The 14,436-nt window shown below is 35.6% G+C and overlaps 1 protein-coding gene across 3 annotated transcripts in view; it reads left to right on the top strand.

Annotated features, from left to right (window-relative positions):
• Nucleotides 1-14,436, top strand: part of LOC138691084 (PHD finger protein 14) — a 71,262-nt gene that overhangs the window by 25,308 nt on the left and 31,518 nt on the right. For all 3 annotated transcript variants that reach the window (XM_069812784.1, XM_069812785.1, XM_069812786.1), the window contains exons 5-8: nt 849-977; nt 6,071-6,308; nt 9,356-9,460; nt 13,490-13,659. In XM_069812784.1, coding sequence (XP_069668885.1) covers nt 849-977; nt 6,071-6,308; nt 9,356-9,460; nt 13,490-13,659 — 642 coding nt within the window. The remainder of the gene's footprint in view (nt 1-848; nt 978-6,070; nt 6,309-9,355; nt 9,461-13,489; nt 13,660-14,436) is intronic.

Genomic DNA, 14,436 nt, shown 5'->3' with positions numbered 1-14,436 from the left:
CCTGTATATTCACAGAAAAGGAACTTTTCTATTTCGATAAAGTTCAGCATCATTTCAACCAGGTGATTGGATGGGGATGTGAGCAGTCCATACAACCAATTACTCTTGGAAATCCTGACATGGCTGAAAATTCTCTCTGTATTTCAAATCGTTCTCTGTCTGAGGTTGGGGACTTTACGAGATCCTGCGGTAACAAAGCATTTTCTTACGTAACATTCCTAACTACTCGACAAATAATTGATTTCTGGATGCCAACAAGATCACCCAAGACTGCCTGAAAAATTCCAACAGCATAAAATGTCAGCGTTATTAGAACTTCGTTTACAGAAGAAAGTAGAAGGTTTCGATTTGTCTGTCTGCATATATTTGTTTCAATTTTTGAAAGTAACAAAACACACGAATCCTTACTTAATCTAAATCTTTGCTCAAATTCTCTGTCATTATACATAAAAACAATTCATGTCTGTCACGGAAATGCCTTTTTCTTAATAATATTTTTCATTCTAAAATTTCTTCATCAGAAGAATCCATTATGTCGAAAACAATATTGTTACGCTATATCTGTTTACTATATAAATTACAGTAACTGCATTATAAAGAGAACAACATAAATACTTGATCAATGACCAGTCACTTAACCAGCAAAAATCTGTTGATCAAATCTGATGGAAGACTGATCTCCGATCAAATACTGATTGTTCTTTGTGCAACAGAAATTGAACTGATGCCAATCAAACCGTCCTTGATCGCTAATCATATTTTGATCGGTGTTTCTGCAACCGGGTCTAAGGTTGTAACAGAAGTAACGAATTGTAATTTTTAATTTTTACTTCATTTCGTTTTTGAAGGCTGCTACGGAGTGTCTGACACAGCAAGTGTGTCAAGCACTGTATCTTCGTGTTCAACTGAGCCTTGGTTCTGTGAAGCATGTCGTGCTGGTGTCACTAATCCTACATGTGAATTGTGTCCTAATCCAGGTAACGAATCAGAGAAAAATTATTTTTTTTCTTCTCACTTCTTACCATATCTTTTCCACATCTTTCCTTTCTTTCTCCTTGTCATTACTTGAACATAGGACCGTGTGTGGACTTCGGTCCTATGTTCATAGACATCTATGACGTAGTGCAGAGGGCGGCCATTAGAGGGAACCCAAGAGTTGGAACTCAATCAGAGACAATTCTGTTCGGCGCCAGGGTTGTATTTAGTGTGGCTTAGTGGATAAAGCATCAGCATGTAGAGCTGAAAACCCGGGTTCAAGTCCCGGCGCCGGAGAGAATTTTTCTCTGTTCCATTACTCTGTCATCGTATGATGACGCAGAATATCTGCATGGAAATATCATATGTACTTAGGTACATTGAAATAATATATAATTTAATTCAATTCTACTAATCACTAAATTTTATAGTATGATTCTTCTTTTCATTTATATTATTGTAATTGTATTATGATTTTTCTTTTTATTTATTTTATTGTATTTGTATTTCTGGTGGTGTGATGGCCTTAACTTCACCAGAATAAATAAATAAATAAATAAATATATATATAAATAAATAAATAAATAATACAATTTGTACAATACTTGTATCTCTATCTCGCCAAAAATACGTTAGAAAACTAATAGACATACTGCTCTCGTAAATTGGGCAAATGTTTTCAGTTTGATTGTACTTCCAGAGTGCCGCTGCCACTGTTCCCTCCCACTCCAGTACCGCGCTAGACTAGTCGGAACCGCATTCCTCTCAGCACTAAACTCCTCAGAGGATGACAGTAGCTTACCACTGCTCATAATGTGATCAAAGTGAATTGAAAAATTATTGATGTCTCCAAGAATAAACCAAAAATTGATATACAAGATGGAATATCTGTAGCAAACTATTTTAAAAATGTAATGAAACTTTGAATGACTCACTTGGTATTTCAACAGCCTAATGGCTTATTTATACTTTTGGATTTTGTTTATTTACACAATTGAAGTTATTTTTTAAAAGCCACATCCTTCAGATAACCTTCTCTACTTGCACTGCAATATTGGTCACTTCTGACCAGTGTGTTCAGTTTCATGCTGAACCTTGTTCTCGAGCTCTTAGGATCATATTCATAGACGAGACTTTGGACCAAAGTTGACTTTGGAAAGTACAAAGTCACCATTTTCCTATTCACAGTCGACACTTTGACGAAAGTGTCAAAGTCATGTTCCTTAGTGTATTATTATAGATTATAAATTCTAATGGAGGTACAGATTTGATAAACAGACGGTATTATATCCTCATCATGTTTAAACATTCATTTATCAATAATAATCAAAGAGGATTATCTCTTCCAATAATTGAATTTCTTATTTCATCGCGATTTTACGCTACAGATAATTGATGGCTTAATATTGATTTGGCTGTTTAATTCTATAGAGAATATGTTATAGCCTACAGTTGGATATACAGTTAATTTTTAATCCTGCGGTCGTCATAATAATTTTTTCTGAAAATTGATTTCAATTAATTTTTAAGTAGTCTGTCATTAGTGGCATCTTCTTATCTTCTATATTTTCAGAATAAAATTATGTTATAATGAAATAATTCGAGGGCTTAATGTGAACCTGACGTAATAAATTACAATCGATGTTTTATTCACAACATAATTCTTAGCAGGCAATACTATTTCATGTTTTGTAGTTACAAATTTTATTATATTATATACGAGTACAAGACTGTTCGGAACTGAGTTACCGTACGGTTTTTTGTGACCAAGTAGAAGAACGAATTATTATATATTGGTGTAAAGATCTAAAAAGTCAATGTTTTTACTTACATTAGTTTCACACTAAGCCCACGAATAATTATTATTCTTATATAAAGCTGCAAGAACAGCTAACAATCACTTAACATGTACCAATGTTCAATTGTTTCATTGATTTGTGTCTCAAAAGATGGCTTTGATTGTGGCAATGCCTACTCTATTTCAACTATCTATTAATTTAATTCGTTTAGAAAGCAGTGATTGTGATTGCCAACATTAGAACAAGATCGTCAAATCTCGACTTACTGAAGTCAAAGTCAAAGTCTCGGAAGTATTGTCTATGAATAGGACTTTTAACAAAGTTAAACTTCACTACGAAAGTCGACTTTGGAAAGTCTTCATTCAAAGTCTCGTTTATGAATACGGCCCTTAAATATCATTTAATCCATGGGAGAACATATTTTGTTTCAAACACTTTTGCAGACTTTGCAGAGGTTCTGTCCTGTAAGCATCGTCTCCCAATCTGGTAATGTTCCATGGCCTTTGTGTTGGTCAAATATGACAGCTCCAGATATTTTCTTAGTGGGTATTTGAAACAGAGTGTGTTCTCCCATAGATTACATGGTATTCTAGAAGTGAAAGAAAAGATTCGTAATGAAATTGAATACATTGATCAGGAGTTATGTGCTCGTGCCATATCAGGTAACCAGAAGCAACTTCAGCAGTGCATTACAAGTGGAGAAAGTCACCTGAAGGATGTGGTTTTAAAAAGGGTAACAGGTAACTTTAATTGTGTAAATAACCAAAAAATATGAATAAACTATTAGGTAGTTTAAATACATACCTGATTCACAACATAAAGTTTTATCATACGTTTAAAATAGTTAGGCTACTTAAAAATGCCCCATCTTGTGCAGTCTAACTTCTTATAAATATATTAAATCTCCTTTCAAACTTTAATTCAAGTGTAGTTTTAAGTAATTTATGTAAGTTATAAGATATTTCGAAGTGCTCACTCTACATACCATAATCATGATATTTTGATATCATTTGAATGTGAGTTCTTGAGTCTAGGTTTTGGATTAACGGCCTTGAATACTTAAACTTACTCTTTGGTATGTTGACGATGCTTTGTTAGTTTTTGAGAGTCATGCTGTCACCTATGAAGACATTTTGCACTCCTTTAACAGCTTGCACCCTAACTTGAGATTTACTCTCGAACGTGAAACCAATAAATCCTTTAATTTTTTAGATTTGAAAATCATCAGAAAACCCAAAAACTTTGATTACGACATTTTCAGAAAACCTACAAATACCACTCATACTATTCATTACCAATCTAACCATCTTCAATCCCATAAACATAGTATGTTCACTTTCCTAATTGATAGATTATTGAAAGTTCCCCTTTCCAAGAAAAATTATCTGAAAGAATACAAATACATAGTAGGACTTGCAATAGAAAATGGTTTCAATAAGAAAACGATAGATAGACTTCTTTTCAAAAGAAAATCCCTTTTAAATAAGAATTCAGATACCACGCTTACTGCCTTGACAGATACTAAAAAACCAAAATATTGGAATGTAATGTCTTTTTATAATAATGTGTCTTACAAGTTACTTAACTTTTTCAAGAAAGAAAATGTAAAGGTCACCTTTAGAACTGGTAATAAACTTAATAATTGACAACTTTGACAAATATGCTAGTGGTGGAGTATACATGCTGCATTGTAAGAATTGCACACAGAAATATATTGGCCAAACTAAAAGGAACTTTAAAACTAGATATTCAAAACATAAAGCAGTTTTCTGTCATAGTCGTAATAGATCTAAATTCGCATCCCACTTAATTGAGAATAACCATGAACTTCAAAAAATGTCTGATGCTTTACAAATTTTAAAACCTATCAACAACGGGAACATTAATTTAGTTGCAGAAGAATTTCATATAGCTAAATCACTTAGTAATTACATTTCGTTACTTAATGAACAATTACCTAATCCTAATAACTCTTTATTCAAATTGGCCAATGGGAACTCTTCTTGCTGCAACATGTACCCCCCCTCCACTTATGTCATGATGTGATTCTTTTATATGTCATTGCACCAGTCAACACCACGCAATCGGCCATGTAACATCGACTCTTTCCACGGTTTCAAAAATTTCGTAAGTGTTTTATCGCTACATAATTTATTTTGCTCCGTATATGTCTACTTTTCTTTACTAAAACATCTCTTATTGATTCTTACAGATTCACAACATGCTACCATTCTATGCGTCGTGATGACTGTTGCAACTTTTTACCCTTTTAACCGTCTCTTTTATATTTCTTAAGCGACCAGCCTCATGGTCTAGTGGTCAGAGCTTCTGGCTATAGTTCATGAGGTCCCGGGTTCGAATCCCGGTTAGAGCACAGGAATTTTTCCTTAAAGGGGATTATTCCTGTGTTCGTCCATGGTCTGGAATTTAGGTTAAGTTTAGATTTAAGACCTCTCCTGGCACCACATTATCATAATCATCCTATCACATCATCGGGGTAATGTAACTCTGCCTTCCAGGCGCCCCAACCTCAGAAGTGGGTTACAACTAAGCCAGGAGAGAAGACCAGAAATGTCGAAAAGACAACCTGGTGGCATTGGATTAAAAAAAATATATATATATTTCTTAAGCTGCACACATGTTTTTGCAGACTTTTATTCAAGGCATAGATTCTGTAATTTAATATCTGGACTTTATAGAGGTTGAATTACTACAACCACCACGCCTGTTTTCAAGTCATTATTCCATTTTGCCTTCTGTTTGTGCAGTTATTTTAATATTGTAATTTTCTCACGTCATGTATTTTATCACTTTTTATTATGTTGCATTTCATCTATGTCTTTATGTAAAAAGCATCATAATATGCTAACTAGACCTGAAGATGCCATCCAATTAGCGAAAGCGCTAGTCATATATTTTATGTGTATAACCTAATGTAATGTCTTGTACTACTCATTAGGTTAAAAATAGACAGTTATTGAAGATTTCATAATACTTATTTTCATTTCTTTGGTATGTGTTTTCAATTGATCAGTAGATTGCAGAGTATCATTTGTATTCTGCACTAAGGGCCGAATTACGAGTTATTGAGAATTTATTATATTTTTTTTATTACAGTAACAAAATAAAATTTAGTGTAGAAGTTCGTCACAGAACTATATAATAGCAAACTTAAAAAGAAGCATTACTTCATGATGCTGTTAAATTAGTTATATTATGTAAAGGATTTCTTTTCAGTGATTGAATATGGAATAATTGTTTTTAATGTATTTTACAAAATGTGCTTTACTTTATAGGAGGTATTTTCAAGGAGACAGATGTTGGAAAGTGGGTTCACTTAGTATGTGCTCTGTATGTACCTGGTGTTGCATTCGGGGAGGTTGACAAGCTTTCAAGTGTGACCCTATTTGAGATGCCGTACAGCAAGTGGGGTGCCAAAACTTGCTGCCTTTGTGAAGATGCACGCTTCAGTTGCACTGGCGTCTGCATTGGATGCGATGCTGGAATGTGTCGCACTTTCTTCCATGTCACCTGGTGAGTAATTTGTCTTGTAATGTAATTTTGTATAGTCTGCTATATTTAATATCATTGCACAATGAGGTGGCACTCTATAGTAGGATCATCAGACTAATACAATATTTGTCATAAAATCCTAATGCTGAGCCTCCTTCATTGACAGCCACTATTGTATGGCTGTATTTCACTTAAGGGCCTTGTACGTATGTCATGGTGTTTTTTCTTCTTGTCTTGTAAAACTAGCATATGAAAGCATTCATATTCCAGTGAGAAGGCATATAAAGGAAGGATTTATGACAATTGTATCTTCTGAAGGATGTATGACAATTGTATCTTCTGTAACTTAAGTAAGTTGGGACGGTCGTTCTGTGCCGTTGTGCTTGGTTACTTGAGCAACAGCGAGTTTATAGAAACACGTGACTTACCGCCTCGGCTGGGATCTGCAGCGTGTAGTGACATCATCATGCGCAGTTGGTTCCAGGATGTGCGATGAACGGCGCATTCCACTCACAGTTGTCCAGTGTCACTTATCACATCACACGTGTTATCATAATAAATACAAACTGATTATAAACATAAAATGATATCCATGGTTCAATTATATAGCAATGAAGAGAAACAGACGCAATCAATATATCTATTCATCAGACAAACTTTCGATACCAGATATATCACCACCATTGTCGTCGTGATTTTCGTTATGATCATCATCTTCATCGTCACCGCTTTCACTACTGCTGTCTCCGCCCATAATTATGAAGCTTTCAATTACATTTTCCATAATTCCTTCCTCTTCAATATATTGATCTTCGATTTTTTCAACATGTTCACATACTTTTTCCCATTTTTCTACACTGATATCATCAACCCGTTGTTGGCACAATTTCATCACTTCCTCTAATTTAAAAGTTGTGTTTTGACCGGCTACCCACTGCTTGATATCTGCCCAAATCAATTCCAATGGATTTAGCTCAGGTGAATACGGTGGCAATCTGAGTACACAGTGTCCATTCATAGCTAAGAGATTGTCAATCACGTAAGTTTTATGAAGTGGCTTATGTGCTTTAATGAGCCCGTAAAGCTCCACTTTTAGCATATTTTCCTGAAACTGCACATTGTTTCTTCTAAGCCAGTCCTGCATATCACTTTTCTTTGAACTACTTGAGGGAGCTTTATGCAACTGCACATTATGGTAAGGTGCGTTATCTATTATAAAAACAGATCTTGGGGGCAAATTCGGAATCAACTTTTCCGTTATCCACTTCTGGTAATTGTCGGCATTCATTTCATGATTGTAGTCTCCAGTTTTCCTGTTCGATTTAAACATCAGAAATGCGCCAGGTACAAAACCCTCTCATCCCCCTGCATGAACAATAATAAGCCTAGGTCCTTTCAAAATAGGCGCCAGTAAACCTGAGGTTTTGTCATCACTCCAATTTTTTGGTCTTGTATGGGTGCTATGAATATACGTTTCATCATGGTATATTAGAGGCCTACCTTCTTCTCTGTATTTCTTTATTGCGCATAAATATGATACACGCTGTTCTCGAATATCATGCCTTTCCTGTAATACCGCTTTATTATTTCTTGTCTTCTTCCATTTAAACCTCATATCACGTAAAATGATCTTTAAACTTGTACTACCCCTGTTAAAGTTTATGGCATTTTTAGTTTAGGTAGCAGTTTACTGACAGTGGGCACTGTTTTGTCATTTATATAAAAATTATAAATTGTCTGTCGTATAACTCTTTTATCAAAATCATCAATATCTGTGATGCGTTTCGGTACATGATGAACTTTATCGGGCGTTCCAAAAGAGGTCCCTTTTTCCTCACACTGTTTCCCTTCTTTAATTATCTTTATGCTCGACCATGCCGAAATGTAGTAATTATACACCTGGTAGCAGTCCTTTAATGCATGTCATTAAAGTACACCTACTCATTAAAGTACAGGTGTTCAGCCAATGACAAGTCAGCTTTGTACCGTTATAAAACCGCAAGTATCGATTATTCTCAGATATGCAATCGAAAGAGAATTAGTGAAAAGTCACGGAGGCTGGAAATCCAATACTGTCGCAGAAGGTTATGTTCTGTTACTATAATAATTAGCGTTAATTGTAAATAATATTCAAATAAATTCAATTTGTCATCTCGTTTTTCAATTCTAAATCAATTTTCAGGTTATACCAGAGTAATTTTCATCTTATTCTGTGCCTAGGTCAATGATATTCGGCCTCGGAAAAAATCAATACTTTCGCGTCTGCGCACATCTCACAATTCAGGTCAGTTCGCACATAACCATAATTTTAAATACTTTCAAGTTAGAAATATGGTCGAGCATAAAAAGTAGTATGAAACTTGCCTATAATGGTAATTAAGACGCTCATATGAAAATTATGAAACTCGCTTGCGCTCGTTTCATAAGCAATCATACTTGCGTCTTAATTACTACCATTATAAGCTCGTTGCATAATGTACTATTCTTATTGTTCTTTCGGGCACTTTAGTTGCTGCACTCACTCGTTCTTGCACCTTTTTCAGCGGTATTAAAGTCTCCAGAAGCTGCTTCACTCTTCATGAAAGAATGTATATTGTTCACAACTTCCCGAGTTTGGCTATGCAGTGTTTTTGCGCAAAGTTTAGACTGAATAGGAGGCACTTTAGTCTACACAAACACACACAACTGCAATTTGCCACGATAATAAATAAACAATATGAATATGAACTAACTAAACTAACAAACTGCAATTATCATGCACGTGGCAGGACGATGTTACACAGCCAAGGCTTTCTGTGAGACTGGCCACTTGCCATATTCTGCGCATGCGTGAGAGTGTAGGCTCACTGGCTAGCTTCCACATGATTCTCACCGGCACAGAACAAACGTCCCAACTGTATGTTGATAATTTAAGTTAAATACTTAACTCATTTCTCTAAGGAAGTTGAAAAAAAAACAGTAAATTGAAACTTTTTCTTTATGTATCTTTGTATAATCATCACTGTTGCATTTTAGTCATTGCAGGTAACGAACTTCTCAGTGATTGATAAAAATGTTTTATGTTGCAGTGCTCAGAGGGAGGGGCTACTGTCAGAAGCACATTCCGAGGAAGTAGACCAAGCCGATCCGTTTTATGCACATTGCAAAATGCACACAGATAAAATGCTTATGAGGTAAACATAGGTGCAATTGAGACAGTCGCTGTGTCTAGTGGAGAAAGATGCACAATAGCTTAATGACGGTATAAATTACCAATCTGGGCTGTCACATCATGGGCACTATTAAATAAATTAGATTGTTGGGTAACTTTATTGGTGGAATGTGAAACTGTCGAACAATTCATTAATTAGTTTTCATTTTTTATTCCAGTTTGTAAATTGAATGAATTCATTTAAGTGTATCCAAACTATCGAATATTTCTCTAGTTTCAAACAACGGAATTATTTTTATGATTGACTCAGCATTATCAGCCATACAGTCTGGATCTTACATTTACTATAATCCAAGCTCTCAGGCTCATTACTGGTGGAATCAAAACAACTCCAATAGATTCTATGAGATTCCTCACTAATATTAACAGCATCAAAATTACAATAGAAGAAAAACCACTGATTCAATATGAAAAACTTATCAGATTACCAGGAAACAATTGGCATTCATACAGTCCTCTCGGTAGATTGAAAACTCTGTAGATTGGTTCAAAGAATTAAAACAGAAAATCGATATCCCGAATTTAAAAGAAAACTTACAAATTAAACCAAACCCTTTAACTCTATTAAATATAGAATATCCCCTAATCTAAATTTAACAGAAGAAATACTGAAATCAGAAGTAAACACTGAAATAATGAAACAATTGTCTTTAGAGACAATTAATATTAGGTACCCTCCACAAAACTGGCTTCATTTATACACCGACGGATCCTTGATCTCCAGAGAACAAGGTGCCAGTGCAGCTGTTATGTGCTGTCTCTTCTCACTTTATAGATCTCTTGGATATGGAACAACAAGTTATGATGGTGAAATCATTGCAATAAGTGAAAGTCTCAGGAATCTTCTATGCCACATCAATAAATTTAAGAATGCAGTTACATTGTCAGACTCCAAAACAGCTATTCTATCAATAGTCTCTAAACACACACCTTCATCTCAAACAGCAGCAGAAATAACTAAAATGCTCTCTCAATTAATATCACTCAATAAAAGAATTGTATTCCAATGGATACTGTCCCATTGTGGAATCCTGGGAAACGAGAATGCGGATGCTTTAGCAAAGAAGGGCAGTACTGCTACTTACAGACCTGTTACTAAATCTTTGTATTACTCTGTGAAAAGATTTATTAAATCTACATACTTAGACTTCAACAAACAAACTTTGATAATACAATCTCAAGGGAAAAAACATAACTCTCTGCATCATAATCCACAGTTAATTCCCGATTTACCACGAAAATCGTCTGTAGCTGCATTTAGATTGGCAACATGCCATGATTGTTTGGCCAAACACCTGCATATAATTGGAATATATCAGTCCCCTAACTGCCCATTGTGCAACTCAAACCAAGAAATGGATTCGGAACACCTCAAAATCTGTGCTTCAGTGGCTGGCCATGATAATATCTTTGAAAAATATTGGAGTGCAAGAGGTCAAATGACTTTATTGTCAAACGCCTGGCATTAGAAGAAAACAACATTTTTAAATCACAATTTTTATAATCATTATTTGACCTTTATTTCGACAGAGTTTGCCGTATTTGGCATCTGTACCACATTTTTCAAATCTTTTCCATCCTACATGGGTTGGTAGTACTGAAAAAACATTAATGAATTGTTGTAATTATAGTCTCTCATTCATAAAACGGAGAACCACATCTGGTTCCCAGCACTAGTGGAGGCTTCTACTCAAAAACGACTTTCTCTTATGTATTATCAAGTATCATTTCATACTGGCATTTCATTACACTGTTTGACAGCTATATTTAAAAATTGTCTTGCATCACGAAATGATTAATCCTTAGGCTAATAGCTGAATAAGACACTTTGTTGTATTTTTTATTTATGGAGAAAAGGTGGTGCAATTGACCATGCATCGCAATTTAAGGTTTATTTTGCAATTCCTATCACAGTCTTTTATCAAGCCATTAACTGAGATAAAAGCAGTAGTGCTCCTCATTGACATTTTGAGATAGTTTGCTTGGTTTCAAGAAATGGTAACCAAAATGTTCGAAACTGGGAGCAGAGAAATATTCAGTCACAAAAAACGTGGGATGATGTATCTTCTGACAGCCTCCTATCGATAGAGTTGCAAACAAGTCGTAAAATATGACGGTGTGTCTTTAAGTGTAATGCCCTGTTACGAGACTAACAGTTACTTATATAAATTTCTTGGACAGCTCTGAAAGTTCCTTGTTCCTGTTAAGGTGCATACACACTTAGCAAACGAACAACGAACGAACGACAAACAAATACATTTGCTGACTGAAATCGAAACGTATGTCGCAACAAAGACAAACCGATCGTTTGGTTTGCCTTCGGAAGTGATCCGTTGCTTGTCGGTACATCAAAGGAAGTTGGTATTCGGTGTGGACGGGATTTGCCACTAGCTTGTAGTTCGTAACAGAACGCAGCGCTTTGTTCAATTTCACCAACAGGATGTCGAAACTGGAGTGGACGGAAGACACTGTTATAAATCTTATTAATGCATATAGGGAGCAGGAAACTTTATGGAATCCCAAGCATCCTACTTACCACAATAAAGTAAGAAAACATGATGTTTGGGAAGCTATTGGAAAGATGTACAGCTGCAAAGTAGGCGAGTCAAACACATGCAAAATTTGAAAATTATTTTTGTTTATTTATTTTCAGTGGATACATAGTTCTTGTTTATTGTAGGGAGCAGAAGTCAAAAAGAAAATTGAGTCCCTACTGACATCATTCCGGAGGAAAAGACAGAAGTCCATAAAAAGATCTGGAATGGGGAGTGATGAAGTGTACGAGTCAACTTGGTTCGCATATAAACATATGTCATTCCTTTTGGACAAAGTCACGCCCAGAAAAAACAAAGTTCCAACCTTATGCACACAAAATCAATTATTGGCACTGAAAAGTGCCTTTTCGTAAGCATGACAAACACAGACAAATCTCTCTTTTTAGTATTTTAAGATAATTGTGAGTGAGGTATCCGTATATTGAAATTTTCCCCTGTCTTGCAGTCGTACGTTAATAAAATCTTCCATTTCCTCAGTTATAGCTGTACATACTTCTGGAACAGGCCTGGTAATCAGCTGTTTCGACGCTTTGAATAAATACATTAAACTTGCATGCGAATCTCCTGTAAGGAGATATCGATGTGTTAATGCTAGCCTTTCCTGAATAGATACCGGTATTGCTTCTCGCCAGCCTGTGTCTTTCTTGGAAATTTTTGGCCCTATTTTGCATAGTAATATTTCGAAGTTTGTTTCTGAAATGTGACAGAACTTGTGAAACTGTCCCGATTCCATTCAACATAAATCATGAAACAAGTCAGTGCCTCTATAATTCTATATTGATTGCGACTTTCGTAGAGTGGCGTCTGTCACCATTGCCTTTTGTTTTTTAACTTTTTTTTTTTTTATTAAACTGCCTATAATAACAACGGCTGCACTTGCTGTAATTATATTTTCGTCTGCCATTATTGTGGATAATCAGCGAACGTGAATGTTTTCTGACCATTTGCTGATGATTTGTACGTTGCTCTAAACAGCGAATGAACAACTAAGTTTCACTTCATCATTCGTTCGTTGTTCGTTCGCTAAGTGTGTACTCACCTTTAAAGAAAGGTTCTAAAGTGAGCTCTTTAGCTTGTCTTTAACCCTTTGTATTCTTCCAAAGAACGACTTTTCTTAAGCATTTCTTTGTTGATAAGTTTGCTTACTACCATTGCAGGAAGTAGCAGAACAGGTTCAGGAGCAGTGAATCTTTGATCTCCGCCTTTTTCTGCTAGGGAATCCGCAATGTCATTGCCTTTGTATCTTTTATGGCGTGGGAATGACACTTTGTGTAGTACATGAAAAACAGTTGAGCCAGTCTTGCTTTTATTATTATTTTACTTGATTCTGCAATAATGACAATTTGATAAGAGTCCACAAGAAGAGAGTGTTTATTAGTAATAATCTGGAAAATTTGCCTTATTCATTTTTATTAAATGTACTCTGTAAATTTCAGGAGACGTCGTCGCAATTGGTTGGCCCTTCAGTTACGTACCAGGCAGCGTCAGATTGATTACCAGCAAGTTGGACATAGTAATACTACTGAGCAGCTGCGAATCCAGCGTAAACTTGCAAAATACAGGCAGAAGTACCTTGCACATAAAACTGCAAGGATACCTCCATGGGGTAAGAATTGCAGTCATGAAAATATTTTACTGAATACAAGTATTCATGTTCAAGGAACTGTAGGTATGTGAAATTCAAGTGTATAGATTGATGTGCATATAGGAGCAAAAAATGATGAAATACATGCTGTTTATTCAACTGTTCAAAAACAGGTTTGAACCTCATAAGTGACGCCAATAAGGCATCACTCGTGAGGCAACTAAGACAGGAGATAATGAGGTAGGGTGGCCAGTTCATCTGGCACATATCAAGTGAGATGTAGTGCCTTATAATAGATATATAGTCCCCCAAGAAAAGAACAAGATGACTCTTGGTGATACAAAAGTCTAAATTTTATAGCGCAGTTCACATAATATCGACATAGTCATGCTGGAAGACAACACTGGCTGTTCTTGCGTATTTTCAACCTATTCCAAAGTACACACCAGTCCAAAATGTTACCAGTTATTTGTCCATTTCTGGTATACGTCCCTATTATGTCCTTGATCTTTTATCTGTTATGAAAGTATGGAAGGAACAGTGTGACAAAAAGTCTCTTACCAAAGAGGGAAAGCAATGTTATTATCAAATTACAAATGTAGGGCCATATACTGCGTGTTCAGTTCAAAGTGTGTCATGGGTCGCTGTATGCCGTCATGTGGCTAGCCGATGAGCCTAGAGAATTCAATCTTCATACACTTCCGCAAAGGTGTATTACGTATGTGCCAGAGAAGTTGCCTGGCAAGTACGGTGTTCATTCTGAAGAGTACTTACCGATACATACGGTAACGCCGGTAG

Source organism: Periplaneta americana, chromosome 16, assembly GCF_040183065.1.
Source record: "Periplaneta americana isolate PAMFEO1 chromosome 16, P.americana_PAMFEO1_priV1, whole genome shotgun sequence".
Classification (NCBI taxonomy): domain Eukaryota; kingdom Metazoa; phylum Arthropoda; class Insecta; order Blattodea; family Blattidae; genus Periplaneta; species Periplaneta americana.
Note: the sequence above shows the minus strand (reverse complement) of the source record. Positions and strands in the feature narration are given on the sequence as shown.